The sequence below is a fragment of the Falco naumanni genome, chromosome 1 (assembly GCF_017639655.2).
Source record: "Falco naumanni isolate bFalNau1 chromosome 1, bFalNau1.pat, whole genome shotgun sequence".
In the NCBI taxonomy this organism is placed as follows: domain Eukaryota; kingdom Metazoa; phylum Chordata; class Aves; order Falconiformes; family Falconidae; genus Falco; species Falco naumanni.
Genome location: NC_054054.1, coordinates 30021878 through 30044956, shown reverse-complemented (window position 1 = coordinate 30044956; position 23079 = coordinate 30021878). Strand labels below are relative to the sequence as shown.

At 33.4% G+C, this 23079-nt stretch overlaps 1 protein-coding gene across 2 annotated transcripts in view; it reads left to right on the top strand.

Annotated features, from left to right (window-relative positions):
• The window catches only part of PCDH7 (protocadherin 7), a 283394-nt gene that overhangs the window by 136981 nt on the left and 123334 nt on the right, over window positions 1-23079 (top strand). Inside the window, exon 2 of one of the 2 annotated variants that reach the window (XM_040587844.1) lies at window positions 264-456. In XM_040587844.1, coding sequence (XP_040443778.1) covers window positions 264-456 — 193 coding nt within the window. Of the gene's footprint in view, window positions 1-263; window positions 481-23079 lie in introns of both variants that reach the window. The other variant, XM_040587835.1, reaches the window with a different exon arrangement.

Genomic DNA, 23079 nt, shown 5'->3' with positions numbered 1-23079 from the left:
AAGCCAGCTTTCTTAGCTCATGCAGCCATTTGAAAGGAGGTTATGCAAAACTGCGTGAAGGTTCTGGACTGTATATCACAGTAAAAACCCACTGATACTCTGTCCATTGGCCTTTTAAGGACTGTACTTGCTGTTTGATGTAATTTAGACAAAATTGTATAATTGGTAAATGTTAAAATATTAGTTTGCTTAAGTCATGTTTTGAGAATCAGTTGTTCAAAGACTGAACTTTTCAGTGACATTCAGAATCTTTTCTCTTGCAGCCATTTCGTAGAGTGACGTTTTCTGTTGTGAGTCAGCCTCAGGACCCGCATCAAGGGTCATTGCAGAGTTGCTATGACAGCGGTCTGGAGGAGTCAGAAACACCAAGCAGTAAGAGTTCATCAGGGCCAAGACTGGGTGCCCTTCCACTCCCAGAGGACAACTACGAAAGGACTACGCCGGATGGCAGTGTTGGTGAGGCAGAGCATATGGAAAATGGTAGGGGCAAACACGACATTCACACACATAATCTCACTAGCAAGTGATACTAAGTAGACTTGTGAAAGGTCAGTCCAAAAAAAATTCTAAAAAAATATTTAAATAGTTAAAATTCTAATTATTTTATTTTAAAGTTTGTTAAAATGCAGATATACAAAATAATGGAACATAACACTACTAATAAAACCAGCAATTTCTTTTCTTTATGAGATTTAAAAACCACTGCAGAAACAGTTAAAACATTGAAAAAAAATGCAAGTAGAGGGCTGGGAAGATGGTAATTGAATTAAATTCCATAATTTTCATTTTAGATAAAAGACTATTAAGGACATGTATTCTCTTTTCCTTCCATTTTTGGTTCAACAACTACTTAGGTAATTTCCCAGAATGTAATACATGCAGCACCAGCAAAAGAAAGTAGGATTAAAATCCCCCACTGTAGAGAATTCCCGTTTCCCCAGAAACGTTATATAGACTATGTTCAAAATAATACCAAGTGTCAAGTTCTTTTTTCATTATACAGAAAAGAAAAAGATGACTTTCCTTTTCCTCACACTTTATTTTGTACAGCACTTTTAGAACATCTCATTTAAATTCAGTATCTATCTATATGGAAGGGGAAAATGCTGAATCCTTATTTATTCTATAGTATTTCTCCAGCTATTGAACAATAAAGGTAATATAAATATCAGAATTTGTTTTTCTTTCAGTCTAAAACTATTTAGAAATTTAAAAAGTAGTTTCAGTTTGAAAAGTATTTCATAAAACCTGAATGCTTTACTGTTCTCCATTTATTGGCCTTCATCTAAAATTTTGTGAAGTCAGACACTGACTTAATTGTTTTTTCATTTGCCCATAAACAATAAAATAAATTATTATGTGTCAAAATGTACAGATTTTTGATAACCAAAGAAATAATGGGTTTGCTAATCCAATTGGAATTGGTGGGTATATGCAAGAAGGGTGGTATATTTTCTGTTATAGAATGAATAAGTTAGTTTGGCTAAGTGCATGTTTCAGGTTTTCAGAGATTACAGCACTGGGTAATTGTTCTTGGGTTTTTGTCTTTCCTGAGATAGACACATTGACCCAATAAAAGTATGTTATTCCCCATCATATGACCAAATCTAGTATGTATGACTAAAGAATGGCTGCAGCAGTCTACATATGCCTATAATGTATATCCAAACAGCAAATGACTAATTGACCAAAAAGGAAGATGGTATTACCCATTTAAAAAGAAGATATATTAGGTTATGTATGTGTATAATTGTATGTCTATATATTCTCCTTGGTTGTTTATATGAATCTGTCTCTTGACATTTCATTTTTCTGGGTGTGTGGTAGGGCAGAAAGTGATACTGATATTACTAGAAAAATGTCAGAAAAAAAATCTAGACTTTTTACCTAAATTGGGATGATTTTATTTTCTGTTTTGTAGTGAGATTTGTGGTTAAGATAATGATACTAAATATGTTAATTCCCCTGGACATACAGCAGTGTAGTAGATTGCTAGACATTAAAATCCGAGTTCAGAAAGTATGCTAACATGGAGCATGCCTGAACCATAGTAGGAAAACTGTAGAGCCAGAATTGGATATAATTTTTAATATATTCAATAGCCAATGAAAATCATTGCACTTACTGAAGTGTAATCAAAAACGAAGAGTGCTTGGGTGGGGTCAAAAATTAAAGCAAACCAGTTTATTTAAGTTTCTGTGTTGATGTGAAAACTGACATTGCTTTCTAATAATTAAAGTATTTTAGACATTACTTTGATTTTTTAAAATATTATAGTTTATATTTGGTAGGATGATTTTGTTGGATTCAGTTTTAAAAATACTATTGTATAGATAGAATAGAGAGAAATGTAGAAATACACAAATATATTATTCCATGAAAAAGTGAATAAAAAAAATTGCCATGAAAAAAATTGCATGTTAGGGCGTGCATAGTAATCAGGAGTTCATTCTCCTTTATGAAACCTTGAACTGAGGCCTTTGAAAGGTGGGTGACATTGTGATGAAAATTATACTCTACAGACTTTTGGATTTCCCTGTCACATTTTAAAAAACAAGATTTCAACAGTGGCATGTCATCCGCCTCCAGAAATTTTTGTTAACATTGATCTATAAATAATGACAGAACAGGATGGCATGCACTCTTGTTCCTTCGTATATGTAGAATATGACATTTGAGTGACAGTTTTCTGTGATCTGATGAAGTCCACTTGTATTTTAACTATTTTAAGCACAACTGTATTGTTCAAATTTTGATAATGTAATCTTCAATGTTAATGGATCATTCTGACAGAAATAGAATTGGAATTGAAATCTGTCAAGTGTTCATTTGTCACATTTAATTGGAATTTAGGTAATCCGCAGTGTTTAGCTTGGTTAGGTTTTAATCAGAATTTATACTGGATTTTCATGCAAATTTTCCATGGAAACAGCACTTTGAAAGCTATCTTAGTTTTTAGTTGTTAGTACTTCAAATATTTAGCATTTAATTTCAGTTGGTGTGAAACAATGCAGTTATAACTAATTGCTTTGGATTTCCTTTCATTTTAAAGTTTGAAATGATAAGTTTTAGCATGGTATGTTAAACCTTCTGATACATTTGATGCTTTTTTTTTACAAGCTAAGATGACTAAGGAAAACAAAAATTTTGCAGTTAAGGCAAAAGTAAGTTTGAGTTCACAGAGTAAATAGGAAATTCAGCTTTCTATTTGCTGGTAAGAGCCTCTTTCTATTTTCTCAGGTGAGGATAAAATGCTGGAAAGAAAAACAATAAAGGGCAGAGTGGCTGGTTTTCTTAGAATAGGATGTATAGTACTTACCAACCAACATGACTGTCAGATGTAGAATGAAGTTTTGTTCTGATGATTAGCTGTGGTGTCAGATGCAGCAGAAAAGAAAAAAAAAAGGGGGGGGGGGAGGGAGAAGAAAAAAATATGTTAGCAGATTGACTGTGAAAATTCAGTATGCAAAGATCTTGTTAATTAGTGAAATCTGCAGAACCAGAAGTAACTTCTGAGTTAATTTAGCCCCTGCCCTTGGAGCTTTCCTTACAAGGAAATTCTGCTCATATGTGCAGCCTTCTCTAATTTTGCTGTTAGAATGGCACTTTCTTAACGTAAATTGCACAGTATTTTTCTCGAGAACATTTTTATTACATTTATATATGTATGTGTAAAGACATTAACATGGTAAATTAGTTTCCTGGTCTTTAGTAATAGTCTTCTGTTTTTGACAATGCCTAATACCACGTATCTCAGAGGAAAAGTAAAAAAACAAAACCAGAATGATCTATCCTACTCACTTAACGGCCAGCATGTGCTTTAAATTATGATTTTCTAAATAGTAATAATAATGAAGAACCTAATTTATCATAAGTCATTAACCCTTTTCAAGTCAGTGGCCTGAAGGCTATCTCTCAACAGGAAATTCCTCTGAAGGCTATCAAAATTGTTTTATTTTTAATTGCTTTTTTTCTCTTATTTAACAGTTTTAGTGACTGTTCCTTTTTATCATTATGTGTGAAAGAGCATGAATGTATTCCATTTTACTTTTTAAATACTGTGGATTATTAGGCTTTCTTAGAATTTATCTTTCCTCTGAACTATATATATTCCTAGTTTTTTTCAGTCTTTGATCATCATATATCTGTTATTTTTTTCTTGCCATGAACCTCTATTTCTTCTAATGTGGGTAGGGATAGATGGAGAGGTATTCTCACCATTTGAGGCATGGACAATACAGCATTCTCATATTAATTCCTATGTTATTAATTACACATATGATCTCTAAGCAGACCTTTATGTTGTTCTATTTCATGTCCATTCACCTGGTTCTGTCAGGTCTCTCTTATGTTTCTTAAAGCCTTCTTGTAAATATTTAATTATATTAATTTATGATTCCCCAGATTTCATTCCTTTATTTCCCCCCACCAGATCTCTGTATGCGTACTATTTATTTATGCGTGCAGTGACCTAGTAAGTTTTATGTTTTGTTTAATTTAGCTAGAGTACCTATAGTGGTGAAAATGCAGCACCATAGATTTTGGCTCACTTGTTCTTCCCTGGAGATTTGTTTCCATGCCATCATAATTAGATTATATGCCACACCTGAGATACCTGCATTAAAGCTAGCTCAGATATTTCTACATGAACATATCTTTGGTCTGCAGCACAGTGTTTTCAAGTAGCCCATGTTTCAGTATCAAATATGTAAGGGCTGGAAAACAGTAGTCATCTCTATGAAAGAAGAAAAGTAAGATGGTTTACAGCTTCCATTTTTACAGGGGAAATAGAGTAAAGAAAGATTAAGTGACATGCCTGAAATCACAGAGGAAGTAGGAGGTAGAGCCTGAAGAGGAGCTCAGAGTTTTTGTGATTCTGTTACTTGACTTCTGCAAAGAAATCACTAGGTAAATTACACTGTGGCTGACACATGAAGATCTAAGAGGCAGGGAAGAAAAGTGCATTGTCTTGGTTCATTTAGTCTGATAATGCTGAATTCTCAGTAATTTTAGATTTAGACTGTGTCAAAGTTTCCACTGTCAATATAGAGAAGGCATTCATGGTATGTGAGATGATGACTTGAAAATGTGAAAGGAATTTTGATAATTAATAAGTGTAATTAATTTTATCTATAGGATCATTCTCTTTTACTTGTAAAATAGAATATTAATCTGTTCTTTGGACCAAAGTGTTAAAAAAATGAAATAAAGTAGCCATTAATTTACAGAATCCATGTGTAGATAATCCATTTCCCTTTAGCTTTTTACAGTGCTAATCACTTAGGTTAATGTTTTGAAGTCTTTTAAATGTCCTTATTGTAAACATTGCAAACCAGACATTCATTGACTTATTCCATAGAATTACTGTACTTTTGCAGTTCCCATTATCTTTAGATGTTCTGTTTTCTTGAATTACAGTCCTATAATTGCATGTGAATAATCTTGTTTTTAAAACTGTGTCCTGAAAATGTTAACATAAGTAGTCCATCTGAGAGGTTGAGTCAGTAAAGATTTTCAGTGTAGTGATTATGTGTTAATAGTTCCTTTTTTGGTTTGTTTCTTCTTTCAGTGCTGCTACATCCACTTTTTCTTAAATGTTATACCCTGCATGCATGAACCCAAAATACCAGAAAGCACTGCAGAAATTATTATATACTACATACAATAAGAATTCTTATTGTTGTTTCTGATAAATCCTAACTATAATTAAGCACAGAATGAACTCTGGATTCCATAAACCTGGTAACATATATGAGTAATGTTTTGGAACACATGCATATTCAGTGATGGATTACGTGTTGAACCAGTTTGTTTTGAAAATGTAGTATTTTGATAAGACCTGTAAAAAGCCATTTTATAAGAGGAGATACACACACCCTAACCAGTTCCTAAGAAGACACACTGTGCAGGGGTCCCTGTTACACTAGTGTAGCCTTATGTAAGGCAGCTACCCTAGCTGAGAAGAACACTGGCTGTTTTCCTCTTTGATTTTTTTTCCTTTTTAATCTTTTACCATGTTCCTTTAGATGACCTTTTGACATATGTCTGTGAGTTTCTTCAGCAGAGGAATATGTGGTTTGCTAACTTTTATGCACAGTAATACTTTAAGTTTCAAAATTGTATGCTATTTGTTCTTTACCAGTTACTTGCATTTTGAATTGTTATATATGTGTACTTACAATAGAAATGAGGGAAGTATATTTTGACTGCTACAAATTTCTAGTGCTGATACATATTTTTACTTTGCTATGTTAATAACATGCTATGGAAGGATGAACAATTATTTTAGGTTGTGCCTTATATGTCATTGCACCAAGGTTTATTGTGTCTTATCTACTATTCTGTGTTTATATTTTACTTCAAATGCATAAGGCAAAGTAAAGGACCAAATACAGGGCAACTGTGAGCAGAAATAACTCTCACTGAAGCTGCTGGAATAGTGTATTGTTTATATCCTCTTTCCTTAACTTCTTATTTTCCATGACCGTCTGGAGAAATGCCAACAACTTTTGTGTGCTATCTGTTCATGAAGTGTACCTGAGTACCATGAATTATTTCCAGCTTGATCAGGATTTTGGCTGCTCAGAGGACATATGCTTGGAGCTGCTAGTATCAAAGAAGGAATGCATATTTCTGTATTGGAAATCCACCCCTACACATTGATAACAAAGCTAACAAATTATTCAGCGTTTTTCTGATTTTCTGAATAGCATTGTTATTTCTGATGCTGTACTCTGTCACTTTCCTATTGTATTTGCTCTAGTTGCCTTTGTGCTTCATCCTGAAGAACAGCATATGACTTTAAGCTATATTACAAGATCTCTTTCTCCATTCCTGTTTTTATTATCCTGCTCTTACAAAGCAAATACCTATGGCAAGAACTGTTTACCAATCTGAAAAGCAGTATATTGATATCAGACAATTTGAACTGCTATTTACTAAAACATAGCTTTATTTTATTACCTTTAAAAAAGGAAGTCCATATTTACATCCCATCAGTTTTTAATCAATAATTTGAAAGCAGAGAAAGATTTTGGATTCTTAAAGAACCATTCCTGCAACTATATCTGTTAGAATGAAGCAGTAAGGGAAGGGTTTATATGTGCATGTGGGTGTGCATACATGTACACATATTGGTGAGTCAGGTCTTGCCGCAAATACTCATGAGAGCTGGATAGCTGCAGTTACATAACCTGCCTTATCTACGAATTTCAAATCAGTTCACTGAGGTGGATATGAAAGAACATACTAAACTGAGAAGTGGAGAACTAAATCATCAGAAAGCCAAGCAGTATGTCCCATGTCTTGCTATGAATTGATCTTTCATCTGCCCCCCCCTCGAAAAGTAATCATTTGGACAGCAACTTCCAGTTTGCAGTCAAGTTGATAAGGGTTTTGCTATTGACTTAGTGGAGGGAGTTAGGCTTTTGTCCAAGTCCTCTGTGCCAGCTGCTAGCTCAGGCTGCCTCCCACTGATGCAGACTGCAGAACTCCCTTTGATACTGTCAGAGTCCTGAATGTAGATGGAGGACAAAATGCATTCCAAAATTTACAGACTCAAGGAAGAAGAGACATCTGGTTTATGAATGGAATATTTAGAAACCTTTGCATCAACAGCAGCCTCTTTTCTGGAAAAAAATCTAATGCAGATAGTCAACGGAAATTTATTTTTTGTCAGTTCAGAGGAGCCCTTTCAGCATGCTGTGTTTTCCCAGTTCTGTTTGTATTTAATGACAGTTTCTTCAGTTTCCTGGACAACATTAGATCTTTCTGTCCCTTATAATTTTCAAGTATAATGAAGAACCAAAAGAAGTCCTTTATAGGGGTATTTCTTCTCTATTTCAGTAAGAAATACATTTTGTTCTCTACTGCTGGTTCCCAACTACTGTTCTATTTATTTATTTATTTATTTAATAACCATTGCAGAAAATGTCAGTATTTTATTATATACTACCTTTATAAAATACATAGTCTCACTACTTTTCCCTTCTAAAAGTTTGATGTTTTGGGTTCATGTTATAAAACCTGAGGTAGTTTTCCTATGTGCAAAAAAGATTGACAAAATTAAGGGAAAAAACTGTATCTTTACTTTGAGTGCATTTTTAAAAATATCAAGTATGAATTATTGATTCAGAACAAAAATCTGACTGTATTTCTAATTGGTGTACTTGAACTGAATGGACAAGAGCACATCTGATTGGCCACACAGTTGAACCTAAGGGAGTCATAACATTTACAAAGATCTGTTTTTGAAAATCTGCAAACAAATTCAAATCTCAAGTGTATTAAACTGGCATGTGCCCCAAAACAAAAATGTAAATGTTAACTACCCTTGTTATGTTAAGACTGAGTAAAAGTGGAATGCAAGTATACAGAACAGATGGGTATTACCCAAAGTTATTGATATATACACTACTTTTGTAAGTCGTTGCATTTTCACGTCTAATTAAAGTAACTTCTTACAGTGCTATCTTTTGTTTCTTTTTAAAATAATATGATTTGTAATAAAAATTTGTAAAATGTAAAGTTCTCTATAACAAAATATAGAAAAATGTATAAAAATTATTAAAATTACTTAATCTTGCATTTCTTTTTAGATCCAAAACTTCAATATTACATTTTTCAGCCTGTAGCTTATCTAAGCAACTCAAAAATTTTTCCTGTAGGAAATTTTTTTTTTTACCTGCCAGTGTGTGAATCCAGAGTTAGAACAGTAAGTTTGCATACCTAGTTGCTACATAACTTAATTCTTCAAGTCTAATCGTAATCTGGAGAGGTTCATGGTCCTGGCAGTATTCCTGTGTGGCAGCCTTCCGCAGAGCTATTAATGAATCCCATGTATGGGAAACCCAGCCAATGTATAGGGTCAGATCAATGATCATCTGGTGGCCAAAATATGGTGCTCAGAGAAGACTATAGCAGGGCAGATGAACTGATTAATCTTTCAGGTATTTTTCTATGTATACCAACAGTTTGTGGCTCAGATTCTCTGAGTGAATTTAATAACATTTATGGATTTATACATCTGAATTTGTCCAGTTTCTATTAGAGTGCATACAACTATTAATACTTCTTTTTTTCTAACAAGGTTTTTAAAGTGATTGTGTGCCCAATTAGTCTTGGATTAGACAAAGGAAAAATAAACTTTTTAACCTGGTTAGGGACCAGTAGATATGAATTTTCTAATAAGAATGTTTTACTTTGTACCCATAATGATCTTTGCTGTTGTCTCTGGAAGTACATTTTCTGTTATTATTTCATTTCCTGAGAACAGTAAGTAATGTATACAGAAAAACAGAAATAAGTAAGGTCTGAAAAACAAAGACCGAAAACAATTGTGTGCATTTCTTATGTATTTTAACAATTATTGATATCAGGGTAGTATGCCAAAATCTACAGAGTGGTATTAAAGGAATTAGAAGCCCCAGTATAATATGTGACATCTAGAGTTCTGAAAGTCCTATTTTATAGGAGATAATTGCTTTGCAAAGAAAAGTAACAATTTCTTTAATAACAGGAGGATTTCAAGGCCAGCATAATATAAATTCAGACATTTAAGTATTTCTGAGTATTACTATGGTATCACTATATATGGTTTTTTGCCTCAGTGGAAACATAGTGTTCAATGTGAGTGTCAAATAGTTGAATATCTAGAAAAATAATCATGGTATATGCTAGAACAAGATGAATATTAAGATTTTTAAGAAATAATACCAATTTATTAGTAATTTACAATAACAAAGCCACCATCAAGGACAAAAAAAAGGATTTTAGGCTCTAACATAATTTTTATGTGCAGATAAAAACAAAGTCATATTTATTACAGGAGAAAATGTATTTTAATAATCTTCCTGTTATAAGGTTAGGGTGGGTATTTTTTGTTGTTTGTTTGTTTGTTTTTTAATTTAGGCTGGAGAATTAAATTCCAGTAATACTAATTTCAAACCTTATATCGCAGTTAACTTGGAACATAGTATTAGAAATAATTTTGAGTATGGATTCAAATATAACTTCGAATAACATCAAATGGATTAATCCATGAGTAATCCATTCATGTTTAAAAGAACTGTCCATTCTAATACTGACTTTAAGAACTATGGAAAGAACAAACACATCTCTCAGTAAGTCTAAAAAAAATAAAGTAAATAATTAAAAAAATATATATTTTTTTAATACATGATTCAAATCTGTGCATCATTCTACCATATAAAAGAACTGCAATTAAGACATAAGTGTAAATTGCTGGTTGGGTGGTAGAAGAAGTAAAATGCAAAGACAGTGAAGGAAGAACAATATTGATGGAATTAATTTCTTTCAATGGTTGTGTGCTCTCTTGCAACTAAACAGATGTGCCCATACCAGCTTTCCCAACTTGCTTGTCTTAACCTGTATTTGGCTATATCTAAGAAACAAATCAACCCTAAAGAGGCCTGCAGGAGAACTTGTTCTTTTACTAAGCAATCTGCATTATTTCATCAACAAGGGAGGTAAAAACAAAGTTTATCATATCTAAAATTTCATGTGAACAAGCTATAAGACAAGCTTGCACCAAGGCGGGTTTCTTTCTTATGGTTTTATGGCAGATTTGTTTTCTTGATCCAAGGATTTGTCTTTTTCTGACATTGTAACAGTGCTATAAAAACAAGTAGTGTCCATAGAGGAATCTTGGGAAAAGGCTTTTTAAATTGAATCTCAAGAAACCGACATGTATGTGGTACTGGTGTCCAGCTGTCCTGCTATCCTTAAACTGTTTCAACTGCACTGTAAATTGTTTTCTTATGTATGGTTATTTTCCTTACATTTATTTCATATTGTCTTTGAAGATGAGAATCTGTCCCTTTTTGGGGCAGTGCAATGACATTTACATTATCATGAGATGGTGAAGTAACATTCATCAGTGGAATGTGACATTGCAAGCTTTCATTATGGAGAGAAGGCAAAGAGATCTGATGTAATTTTTCTCTCCACTGGTTTAGCTAATAATAGAAACTTCTGTTCTCTAAGTGGAGAATAGAAATCTTTTTGTTTTCTTTAACAGAATATTTGAGAAATTAACTTATATATGTAAAAATTATTATTTTATAAATATCTTTAAATTTTTAATTACATTAGCAGTGGCCATAATTCCATGCTATTGAATCACATAATTTGTGCTAGCATTCTTTTCATATTCTACCATGAATTGCAATAATAATACAGGGATTATTGTGATATGGCAGTAGATTTGCCAGCTCTGGAAATGTGTTTGTTTTAACGTCTAATACACAGCCACAGTTCAAGTACATAAATGAGTAATAAAATAGTTAACTTCAGTTGCTTTCTAGGTTTCTAGTGGTTTCCAGGGGCAGGAAAGGTTAAATGGGAAGAAGAGGAGCAACCATGAGTGACATTATTACCTATGTTGATTTTTAAAACACAAGCAGTCTAGGTATTTTTGTTGAGTTTGACAATGTCTGATTCCATGCCCCACAGCATGATTAAGATACTGTATTTAATGCAGTTTCGTTATTCAGTTAAAATGTTTTGGGGGAAGTGAGCAAAGATAGTTAAAATGAAATCTTCTGCTTGAAATTATGTACCAAAAGCTTTTATGTTTACTGAAAGTTTGTAATAGCATGATGATAGAAATTTTTTAATTACATGTAAAGCATATAGGAAAATATTGAATCTGTCCTGGAGCTGAAAAAATGATGATCGATCCATTTGCCAGTATGCAGGTAACCTGCACAGTAACTGGCAAAGGAAGGAAACAGCATGGGCTTTGATTCTACGCTAAGGATGTTCTGGCTGGCACTTTCAGATTTTAACAGCTATCATGGGCCTGAGAAAACCTGAAAGAGAAACAGGATTTAATAATTTTGACACCCTATGTTATTTTTTTTTTTTTTTTTTCCCCAGAAGAGAGTGTAAAATCTGTTCTGACCGTAGTTCTCTACCTGGATGACATCAAGGGTGGAGAGAAAAGGGTGATAGGAAAAAAAAAGTATCAAATTTTAATCTATACCAAAATGTCTTTGTGTCTTTTTTGATCTGAGGGACTTGACAACAGTGTGCAAAGGGCATGAGTAGAACTGTTTTTTCCTACTCTGTTTCCACCTACACTAGAAATGGCCGTATCTGCAGAATTAAGCTTTGGGAAATAACAATGGCCTAAGAAGCTAGCTCACGCACAGACCCTGATGAAGCAAAGTAGCCTGAGTCAGAGGAATACAGACTAGATTTTATAAATGGCAGTACAGAGGACAGGCTCTATACTGCCACAGAGCACCATTCCTAACAAAGGAAGTTCCTTAGAGGCATGGCTCACTTGCTGGGAGCATAGGTATGGAAATGTGAGACTCTGTCAGATCTAATCTCACAAATAGTAATGGGAGAATGCAGAAACTCAAGATGCCCCCAAAGGTTCAGATAAGTGAATATTTTTCTCTTGCTTTTCTCTTCAAAAAAAAACACAATTGCCTTTAGCTTTTACCAGGTAGAATCCCACATGCTATTGCTCATGTTATGAATTTTAAGTGGAAAAACTTTTCCAAAACATAAAGACCTTATCCTGAAGTTCCTTGATAAATGCTATATTAACTGAAGAACTGAAGGAAGTTATAAAACTGAGATGTTTCTCTGACACAGTTCTTTGGTACTGTTGTTTTTCCTGCCATGTGTAACTGACTTTTAGAAGGTGCTTTTTCAGAAGGGCCTAAGTAAACAAACTGTACTGACAAGATAAATTTGTTTATTACTGTGAAGATAAATAGTAAAAGAATTGAACTAAGCCCAGGTCAGTAGTGATAGAAAGTCATTACTCTAAGGTGGCAGTTAAGTGGCTTGTGTAAAATGAGTTAGCACTTGGAGAATATTACCTACTGGAGAGGTGCTTATGCCCCCCAGAACATTAACTAGCATCTTGGTTGAGACTGTCAGCTAAGGAAAGAAGATAGCTATGAACAACTAAGGAAAAAAAGGATCTGATACAAAGTCCATTAGTCTCTGAACGGCAATGGCTGCCAAGTGCTGCTACCTTGGCTGGCTTTGTAACATGGACATAGTGTTCTGTCTACTCACAACCTGGCACTTCCCGTCAGAACTAGATTTATGTGGGAATAGAAAATCTACCTAGGATAGAATTTCAAAAATGGATTAAAATAATTTTACTAAACAGAATAGTAATGAAGGAGGCTAGTCAGAGCATAAGTTTCAAAGACAAATTGTTTCCTGCATTTCCTAGCACTTGTGTTAACCTAATTTTAAATGTTCTTAAGTGAAGTGACTTCTTCAGCTTCAGGTCACCCCGATATAAAAAGGTTTTGTAATGCTATTAGAATTAAAAGATACTGACTGTTGCCTTCTGAAAATTAGTGGTACTTTTTAGTAGTGGAACTCAGGAGCACTTTCATTCTATTAGCTGAAAATAAATAGTTGCTTTCTGCCAAGAAAAAGTGGAAAACAGAATAGAATAAACAAATTGTTTATTCTAGTCTGAAGATTTTCAACCAATTGTGCTCTCCTGCGGAAAGTATTTTTTTTCCTAACTTTTACCATACTGGTTCACTATTTCCTCTCACAAGCATCTCTGAAAACCATACTGTGCTCTGATTTTCCCACTGCCTTTACTTCTTTGACAAATAATCACCTTTGTCCAATTTTATAAATACACATATATAACCATATAAATGTACGCAATATGGTTTCCAAATAGTTCTTGAGAGAACAATGAAACATGAAGGAACCCCATTAAAAGTGCCTTTAAAAATGATTTTGCTGTGTTTACTGACATATTCTTGAAGAACAGAGAATCCCTGTGTTATACCTCATAATCTGGTCTCAAATCTCTAATGTCTTAAGCACAGAGAGGGCTTTCTGGGACTTGCCTGATAGTCTCTTTCACTACTAATCCTGAAGGAATTACTCATTTACAACAATTAAACCATAAACTGATTTAGACAGTCTAAATCTGAGTTATTCTTACCTTTCCACATCTCACAAAGGACTAAAATTTCCTTAACACAATGCTGCAATAGTCACACTTTTTTTCCACTGTAACTATAGTCTGCACAAGGGATAAAGTATTTCAGCATACGGTATTTCTGAGATTCAGCTATAAGGAGATAAATTAAAACTTTTTCCTCACTGTTGTAACATCTGTGTAAAGAAAGGAATTATAACCGTTTGAAACAGCTCACTATGGTTCCATCCTTAAGGCTCCATATTTTGTAACTGCTTTTCACTTAACTAACACTTTATACTGAGACATAGTGAAAACTCTGCAAGTAGAATCTGTTCAACCAGACAAGCCATTATTTATGGGTTGTGGATGACTAGATTGTAACTAATGCTATCAGTAAGGATATAGAATTGTAGGAAATATCTAAACTTGTTATATTTTATGCTTATTTGATTACAGACACTTTGGACCAAATACTAACTGTATGCTAGAACACATAGTCTATATCCTACAAGTCTTGAGCTGCTCACATATATAGTAGAATATTAATGTCAGAAGTCATGGAAACCCTCCATAAGAAAAAAAAGCATAAAATAGATTGACCTCAAAATAACATATAAACATATACAAATTTGTGATAGTTTTTATTTACTTTCATATATTTTCATATCAATTTTTCATATTTCTGTGCTTCATTACTAACACCCAAAGGCTAGACATTTTGTGTGTGTGTTTTTCATAATTCTGAGATGTGGCTTTAGCAACAATAAAAAAATTCTGCAAGCTGGCACTTCCGTATGTGCCACAAGACATTCCTCTACGAAGCAGAGATGAAAAATCTCAGTTTGTTGAGATGATTAGTAAAGATAATTGTATTCAGAAATTTTCTTGCTGTAGTATAATGTCATGTGTCTATTGCAAAAGAACACTTAGATTTTTTAATTCAATCAGTCTTAGCTATGTATACAGTCAGTTCTGAAATTGTGTGACTTTTTCTTTTTTAGCGTTACATAAAATGCTGCTGACCTTAGTAAGAGTTGTGCTGCTTTGTTTTATCTGAAAATATGCAGCATCTGTGCTTTTCAAGTCCCTGATCACTGGGATACAACCTGAAAAGAATGACGAATGTTAAGATGCTTTTAAAGTTATTTATAAGGAAAGCACAGAGAGAACTATTTATTTTGGGATTCCTCAGCTTTTTAGCAGGTAAGAGTTTTATGAAAGTTTTAGTGTATTCTCTTCTCTCTGAGATCTGAAATTGGACAGCCTTTGAAATCTTTGCAGTTACTACTAAAGATAAGTAGAGAGAACTATTTTTATTACATTAGCAGAACTGTCGAGAAAAGACCTTTCCTTTGGTGAAATGAGAGAATGAAAACAGAAATGCTTTTAAGGTTTCTCTTTGAAATAACAGGTTTAAAAAAATAAGTTGGAAAATTATTTACAAGAAAATGAAATGATACCTTCATTCAAATGGTAAGCAAACCGTTAATCAGTAATTAATCAGCAACTCAGTCAAATACTAATCTTTGCAGGGGATGGGGTTGCATCATGCTGTGTCAGCAAGAAAAAAGCTGTTTCCACCTTTGAGTTCGACTTGAGTTCATTTCACAGCATGGATGGGAATAGATACTGGATGCTGAAGAGTCTAGGTCCTGCTTTCAGCTCTGCCACAGACAGTGTGAGACAATGAAAAAAAAATTAATTACAGAACAAATGCAAAATCCATTTCATAAAATTAATAGGAAGTTCTTCATAAAGATCAGTGAGCTTATCCAGGGGAAAGCTGTTGGTAATTGCAACTTTCAGGTATGTTGCTTCTAATTTTTAGTTTAAGCTGAACCTTTACCCTGACTATTCCTATCATCTAAAGAACCTCTATATTCATGGTGTTTTCCAAGCATACAATTGTCCACAAAGGAAAAATATGTTAATGCCGAAGAAAAAGGAGCTATAGTGGTTTCGTATGGCTCAATATATTAATTTTCCTAAATAAATATTTTCCCTCAGAGATGAGAAAAATGTATTAAATAAGCTAAACTCTACATCCATGTCCTATTGATTTTAGAAGTTAATTGGCAATGCTTAATTCAGATGGAGATGCTCTGACCCTCCCCAAGCGTTGCTGTTTTTTTGTTGTTGTTGTTTTGTTTGTGGTTTTTTTCCCCCCAAGAGGTTCTTTATAGTTAGCAAGTGTATCTAGTATCTGGGACACGGAGAAGTTTACAAAGATTCCAATACTCCAGCATCATTACTGAAAGACCTTTCCTTCATACAATGCAGTAGTTTTAAGGAGAATTTGGAGAAGTGTTTGTATTTTAGATAATGTTAAACAATAACTTATTTTTTGTGTAATGTATAGGAGTACAATTACTAGTAATATAATGCAGGTTATTTTGCTGAATGTTTTAGTAGGCTTAAGGAATAATTACCCTTTTGTTACACATGAAGAAATAGCTAACACTGTAATTAAGACAATATTAAATCATACTTGTAGACATCCTTAAAAATATTTACTGAAGCTTTCTGATAAAAGTGGCAGTCTATTCTCTGATAGTGTTGGAGTTCAAAGCAAGAATCAGTGCCATTAGTGAAGACATGTGTTACTGAATATGTCTCTCAGTGCTTCAGAAAAGTAGATTTATGTCTCAGTATGGCTTTTTAATAAGTTTAAAGATCCTATGTCTTCTTCATACCTTTCAGAAACATAGTAGCCAACATAGCTGTAGCTTTTTAATTTTTAAAATTGTCATAAAAAATACAGAAACTTGCAGCAGATAGTTATATGACAACAGTACGACCACTAATGTGAGAATGACTTCAACAAAAATAACTTTCCAGCATTAATTATAATAAATGAGTTTCCTTAGCTGGAGAGAATGAAAAAGGCATTTTATATTTATACTAGGATTGTACTTAATGTTTTTTCTACATTTTAAAGTGTCATAAATCTTGCATTTTAAATTATTTATGTTACATTCAGTTAAAGGTTAAGTTCAGCTAGCTAAGAATATTCATAATTTAAAGAAGAAAAAATTTGCATTAAATGCTTCATTATGCAGTTTTTAAAAGAAAATGGATTTTAATAATTTCACGCACAAAGTGTACACTGCAGTGCTTTTCTATTTTGTGTATTCTGTTGAATTAGAATATATCTTTTCCTTGAGTGGTAGATAGGGCTCTGATTCCAGAATACACAGGCTTCCCTTCCTAGAGCATCTTCACGATGACCCTCTTTATCATTATTTAGTTATTTATGGAAGTGCTTAGAGGATCACAGCCCTGGTGAAAAAAATTAAAACCATTTTCATATGGATGAAAGCTCAATTACTGTTCTACATTTAAAATTCTTTAAAACTAACTTAAAAGATTTTCCTATACTCAAGGTAGTATTTTTTAATCCTTCAGTAGGGGTAGTAAAAAACCTGTAAATAAAATAAAGAAGATAAAAAAGGAAAAAAATTACTTTCCTTACAAGAAACCTGAATTCTTAGGAGATATTAGCATTCTAAAAGTGTGTGGGTTTTTGTTTGTTTGCTGTTTTTTTTTCTGAAAAAAAAAATCAGAAATTTTGTTTCAGTTAAACCTCATTTTTATATATATATATAAAATTCATTTTCCAAAATTGAATCTGAATATGAAACAGACTGTTCCTCCTTGATATTGCAGGCAATAATAATGTATTGTGCATAGTATTATAATCTTAGATTGCCTGGGTATGCATATTGTTGAGGTGTTAAGATTTTCCAATCCTTTCTTTTTTTCCTCTCTTACTTTATTTCCAATGTGGATTATTTTTTTTGAGAAATGACATAATTTTTTGAGTTAACTTCACACTGTATAATTACTTTTTAAATATGTGTATTGTTTTCTTTAATACTGTGTGAAAAAAATAAGGGGAAATTGCATTAATTTATAACATATCTTTCTTCTCTGGAAAACCAATGGGTTGGGTTTTTTTTCATTTCTAGGTACATTCAGTAGCTGTTTAAGTTTGGAAAACCTTTGGACTTTTTATCCTTGTTCCATAAAGATTTTGTAGTCAATAGTTGATTATACTAATGGTAAAGGAAATTATTTGATTTCAAGTATAATAAATGGCAAAATATGTCTCTTGTGAGTGTTACCATCACTTCATGATAATAATATATCATGTAGCTTATTAGCCTTACAGGGGTACAAAAATAAAACAGCAGGACATGCTGCAGGAGAAATATTTATATCACTGCATAGTGATTTCCTGGCTTATAGTAAAATATCATGAAAACTAATAATATCAAATGGGTACATCTGTAAAAAATAATTCCTAAGTTTGTTGGGGTTTTTTTCCCAATCAGTTTAGAGCACTGAAAATTAAAACTTCAGAGCAAAAACTAACATAAAGATAATAACTTTTTTCTTTCTAACTGCCCTAATCAAATCTACCATGAAAAAGTGCTATTACACATAAGATCTAGTAGATAACATGATTCTTTGCTTTGCTGTATCATTCCCTAGTGTCTATTGTTAGGAGAAAAGGAGGCTGAGGGGTGACCTCAATTGCTCTCTACAGCTTCCTGAGGAGCGGAAGCAGAGAGGGAGGTGCTGGGCTCTTCTCCCTGGAATCCAGTGACAGGACATGTGGGAATGGTTCAAAGCTGTTCCAGGGGAGGTTTAGACTGGACATTAGTAAGCATTTCTTCACCAAGTGGGTAGTCAAACACTGGTACAGGCTTTCTAGAAGTGGTGAAGACCCAAGCTTGTCAATGTTTAAAAGGCATTTAGACAATACCCTTTATAACATGCTTTATCTTTTGGTAGGACTAGATGATCATTGTTGGTCTGGCCCTTCCTACTGGAACTATTCTATTCTAATTTCAAAATTCTGTTCTTTTCATAAGTACAATGAAATGTTGTGTGTAGGGGAAAAAGAAGAGGAAACAAACCTAGATCTAATTGTGAACTATTTTTCTAGGTGCTTTTTTTTTTTTTTTCCTATAGTATCTTTTCCAGATCTATTCGTTAAGGATATCCACTTCAGAATATATTTGGAAAGCTCAGATTTTTGTAAAAATGAAACAAAGAAGCTTACTCTAACATGACTAGTTTTTATTTTCAATATAAACCACAAATCATGTGGGAATAAACAAATTCTTAAAAGGTATATGGAGAATTTATTTCATGCTGCGAAGCTTTACTGAAGGAACGTACAACAACAAAAAATGCTTTGAATGTTAATACCCTTTTAAAAAATGTATCTTTTAGGGCTTTTTTGTGTTTTTTTTTGGTTTTGGTTGGTTGGTTGGGTTTTGGTTTTTTTATATATATAAAATAGAGAATATAGGGACTGGAAGAGGCTTCCCACTTAGTGCCATTCTCTCACAGAGAACTTTGTAATACACTTCATGTTAAAAATTTGCGAAGCTCCAACTTAAAGCCACTACCATAAAAGAAAAGCCAATTTTTACACCTCTGTTGTGAGACAGACAGGAGCTGTAAGTTTGAAGATGAAAAATGATTGTGTGGCAAGTTCATTCCTTTTTGTCTTTATGTCCTTAGGTTCTTCCATCTCAGGACTATAAGATAATTCAAATTTCTAAGTACAAAATGTTTTGCTGTTCAAGCCTTTGACCAGCCTGGATCAGTGATCTCCAAATCAATGCTCCATTGCTTTTTCTTTTCCTGTATTTAGATGTGAGACTAAGCTTTCATCCTTTTTCTTTTTTTTTTTTTTTTCTTTTTGACAACTAATATTAAAATCTAGACTTAGAAAATAGTTCAGAAGGTTGTAGATGAAGACTAGCACATGCACTCTTCTAGCTGAGTTGTTCATAACACAGATGAGTCCATGTGTAACGTGCAAATGTATGTGTGCATATATGGACACATATATATATAGAAAGCATGTGCACAGTAGAAAAAGGGTTTATATCAAATAGATTAAAAAAATAGAAATAGTTTTATCTGGACTGTGAGACAACAGTAATCACCAATTGTGGCTGAAACTACTACATGCATAAGTCAATGGTGCTACTTTGCTCTATAAATGGTTTAAGGTAAGCTGTAGTGTTTTGGTTGCCAGTTTCTAAAATCAAGCAATTTAAGAGAGACTACTAGCAGAACTAAGCAGGTTTATTAAATCAGAAAAGCACATAACTTTACCTGAACATACTAATCACAGCTGGCTTCTGATAACAAATGAGTTTGAGATGTGTTGCTTTAAGCTAGAACACTCACCTGGCCACAGAATCAGCAATAACCAGCTGGGCTGAGCCAATATCTATGCTGTGATGAAGCTAGGTTCAACCTAGGTAGAGCCAGCATTCCTTTCTGTTGTTTGCTTTTGGTTATATACTTGCACATACTCCTTGCTGTTGCCTACAGAAAAGCAGGGCTCCTTCTCACCTCTGAACAAAAGCTGTGCTCATTATTACTGTTCATGGCTCTAACAAGCAGCAAAACAAAGCAGAGCCAAATATTGCCAGGCACAACTTGTAGCCCAAGCCTTTTCCCTTGGCTTCGGTAGTATCTTGTGTAATTCATTCCCTCAGTACCTATCCCTAGACCATTGGGGCTTCTAGAAGAATATTATTCCTATTATTCCTTTATATTCAGTGTTGAGTGTAATGAGCCACAGCTGTCCTAGTGAGTAATTAGTAATTAACCTGAAACTCCCTGTAGGGTTCTAGCATCTACTACTAGAATAATAATTTTGTTGGCTTACACCTTTGTGTTTCCTCTCTTACTTAAAAACATGAGAAGCAATAGTGAGATTTTTCCTTTCAGTCAGAGTGTAAGACCTCTAGAAGTCATGCAAGTAGTCTTGTTATCAAAATAATGGTTCTATTTAAGACATTTAAGATATGTGAGGGAGCAAGTATCAAACTTAATCAAATCTTTCTGAACATGGCTTTATTAATACCATGTTTATTAGAAATAATATTATGGGAAATACTCAAATAAATTTACAGGCATCTAAGAGAAGCACAAACTAGGCCAGTGGCATGGGAACTAGACCTGGTAGAAAACTCAGGAAAAAGACATGCTTGTATATTCTTCAGGCAACCATCAAGAGTAGACTTCCAAACTTAGAGCTTTGTGTTTTGTGAAGGTAACCCTAAAACAAATAAATGAACTAACTGGGGAAAACAAAAAACAAATACGTGTTCTAAGTGAGCTCTCCAGAACAAGCCAATATAAGCCCCTAGACACACCTACAGTGCCTCGGTTTTTTAAACTTAGAGTAGTAAGGGGGAGTGAACAGTGATGCTTCTTTTCGTGTGAGATAAAGAGCACTGAGTTTTGTCTTTATGATAAATAAATTTGTGGTGGTTTTGGTTTGGTTTTGGTTTTTTTTTCATAAAAAGAAATTATTAGGAAGTGATAGGAAGAGGTCAAATTTTATAGTGTGTATGATTATAACGATATATAGCTTGTACTGACTGATTTTTACAATATTTACATAGGAAATAGAGAAATTCCATCTGAATTTTCTCCAAGCTCTTGTTCCTTATTACTGGAGGCAGTAGGGTTGGGTAAAGCATCTTTCTGTACCTGAAGGTGTGATATAATGCAGAAAGGAATACAAAATTCATTAACTTGGAAACAAAAATATGCAAAAGAAATTTAATTCTTGTAGGTAGGGTTCTTGTACAGCTGGCAGGAATCCTGATTTCTGAACTGCACATTCAGAAGCTCATATAATTTTAGCATGCATGATTTTACAAGGATGTTGAAAGATCTGAAAAATTCCACAAGAACCATGAAATTATTATTATTTTTTTCAAGTTCCTCAAGTAAGAAGATTCAAGAACTCAGTATGTTTTGTTGTTAAAAAGTAAACGTCAGGATAACTTACATTTTTATCTGTCTTGAGAACATCCTTCAGATGTGCTTCTCAATCCGTAAAAATACATACTAAAAACCCATTCTGGAAGACCAAGACCGACAAAATACAAACACTTTTAAGGGCATAGGAGTTTCCTTGTAGAGAAAACACATAAAATAATTAGATTAATATTTTAATTCTGTAGTACACAGAAGGACTGCTCATAGAATAGAGTATCTAATGGTTGGACTTGATGATCTTAAAGGTCTTTTCAAACCTAAATGATACTATGTGATTCTATGATTATGTTCCAGTGAAATGGACAGTGTACAGAGGTATTTCTAATGGTACTGAATAATCTTTGTTTACATCAACAGATGTAATTGACTGTAATTGTACACTGAATGTAATTTCATTTTCACTGCTTCATGGAGCATACCTCTATAAAAGAAAGATTACCTCTTACTTCAAAGTAGGAAGTGAAATACAGTTCTATGTTAATTCTATGATTTAATCTACTTTTAATCTACTTTTTGACGGTATCAATTTTAGCTCATCTTCAATGTGTCTCACGGGAAAGGAGAGCTTTATAGGTGGTTTTTATATGTTTTAAATATTTGTTTTTCCTTTCAAACAGCATATTTGAGCATTTTTAGTCAGTTATGCTCTTTGAGTAGAAAATGAAGCTTTTAAATATGAAAATGACTGCAAAAACTTAATCCACTTACAGAATGGTAGAGAAACTTTCCAGTCACTCTTAATGTTTAAAATCTCAAACTGCAGATATGTTGGTCTGCTTTCACATGACGTTTATCAAAAGTCACCCCATTTTGGTATTGGAAGTAGTTTAAGGCAATGAATCCTGGTGTATAATGACTTCTTAAACTGTACTCGGTGTATATACATATACACATATATGATGCAAGTCATGCTCTGAAATATGTGCCAGTATATTGTTTAAACAGAAGAGTCAACTATCAAAGTCTGTAAAGCAAGGATTTAAATACATTCTGGCTAAAAAGTCAAATCAAAATACACTTTTTATATTTTTTATTATTTTGTGGAATAATATTTCCATGGCAAAATGTTCCTGAAGTAACTTGTACCAAAAAAAAAAAAAATCATGTTATTGTGTAAGTAAAACAAAATGCTTACATGAAACTGCCCATGAAAGGAAAATTACAGTGATGCTTACAATACTTAAAGAACAGAGCTATCAGCCGGTAGGAGAGATGACAGCAAAAGCTGCTGCAGGTCCTTTTAGCATCTCCCAGTAGTAAGTTATACGACCAGGATGACACACAGAGAGCTTCCAGTGTCATTCACAGGGCAG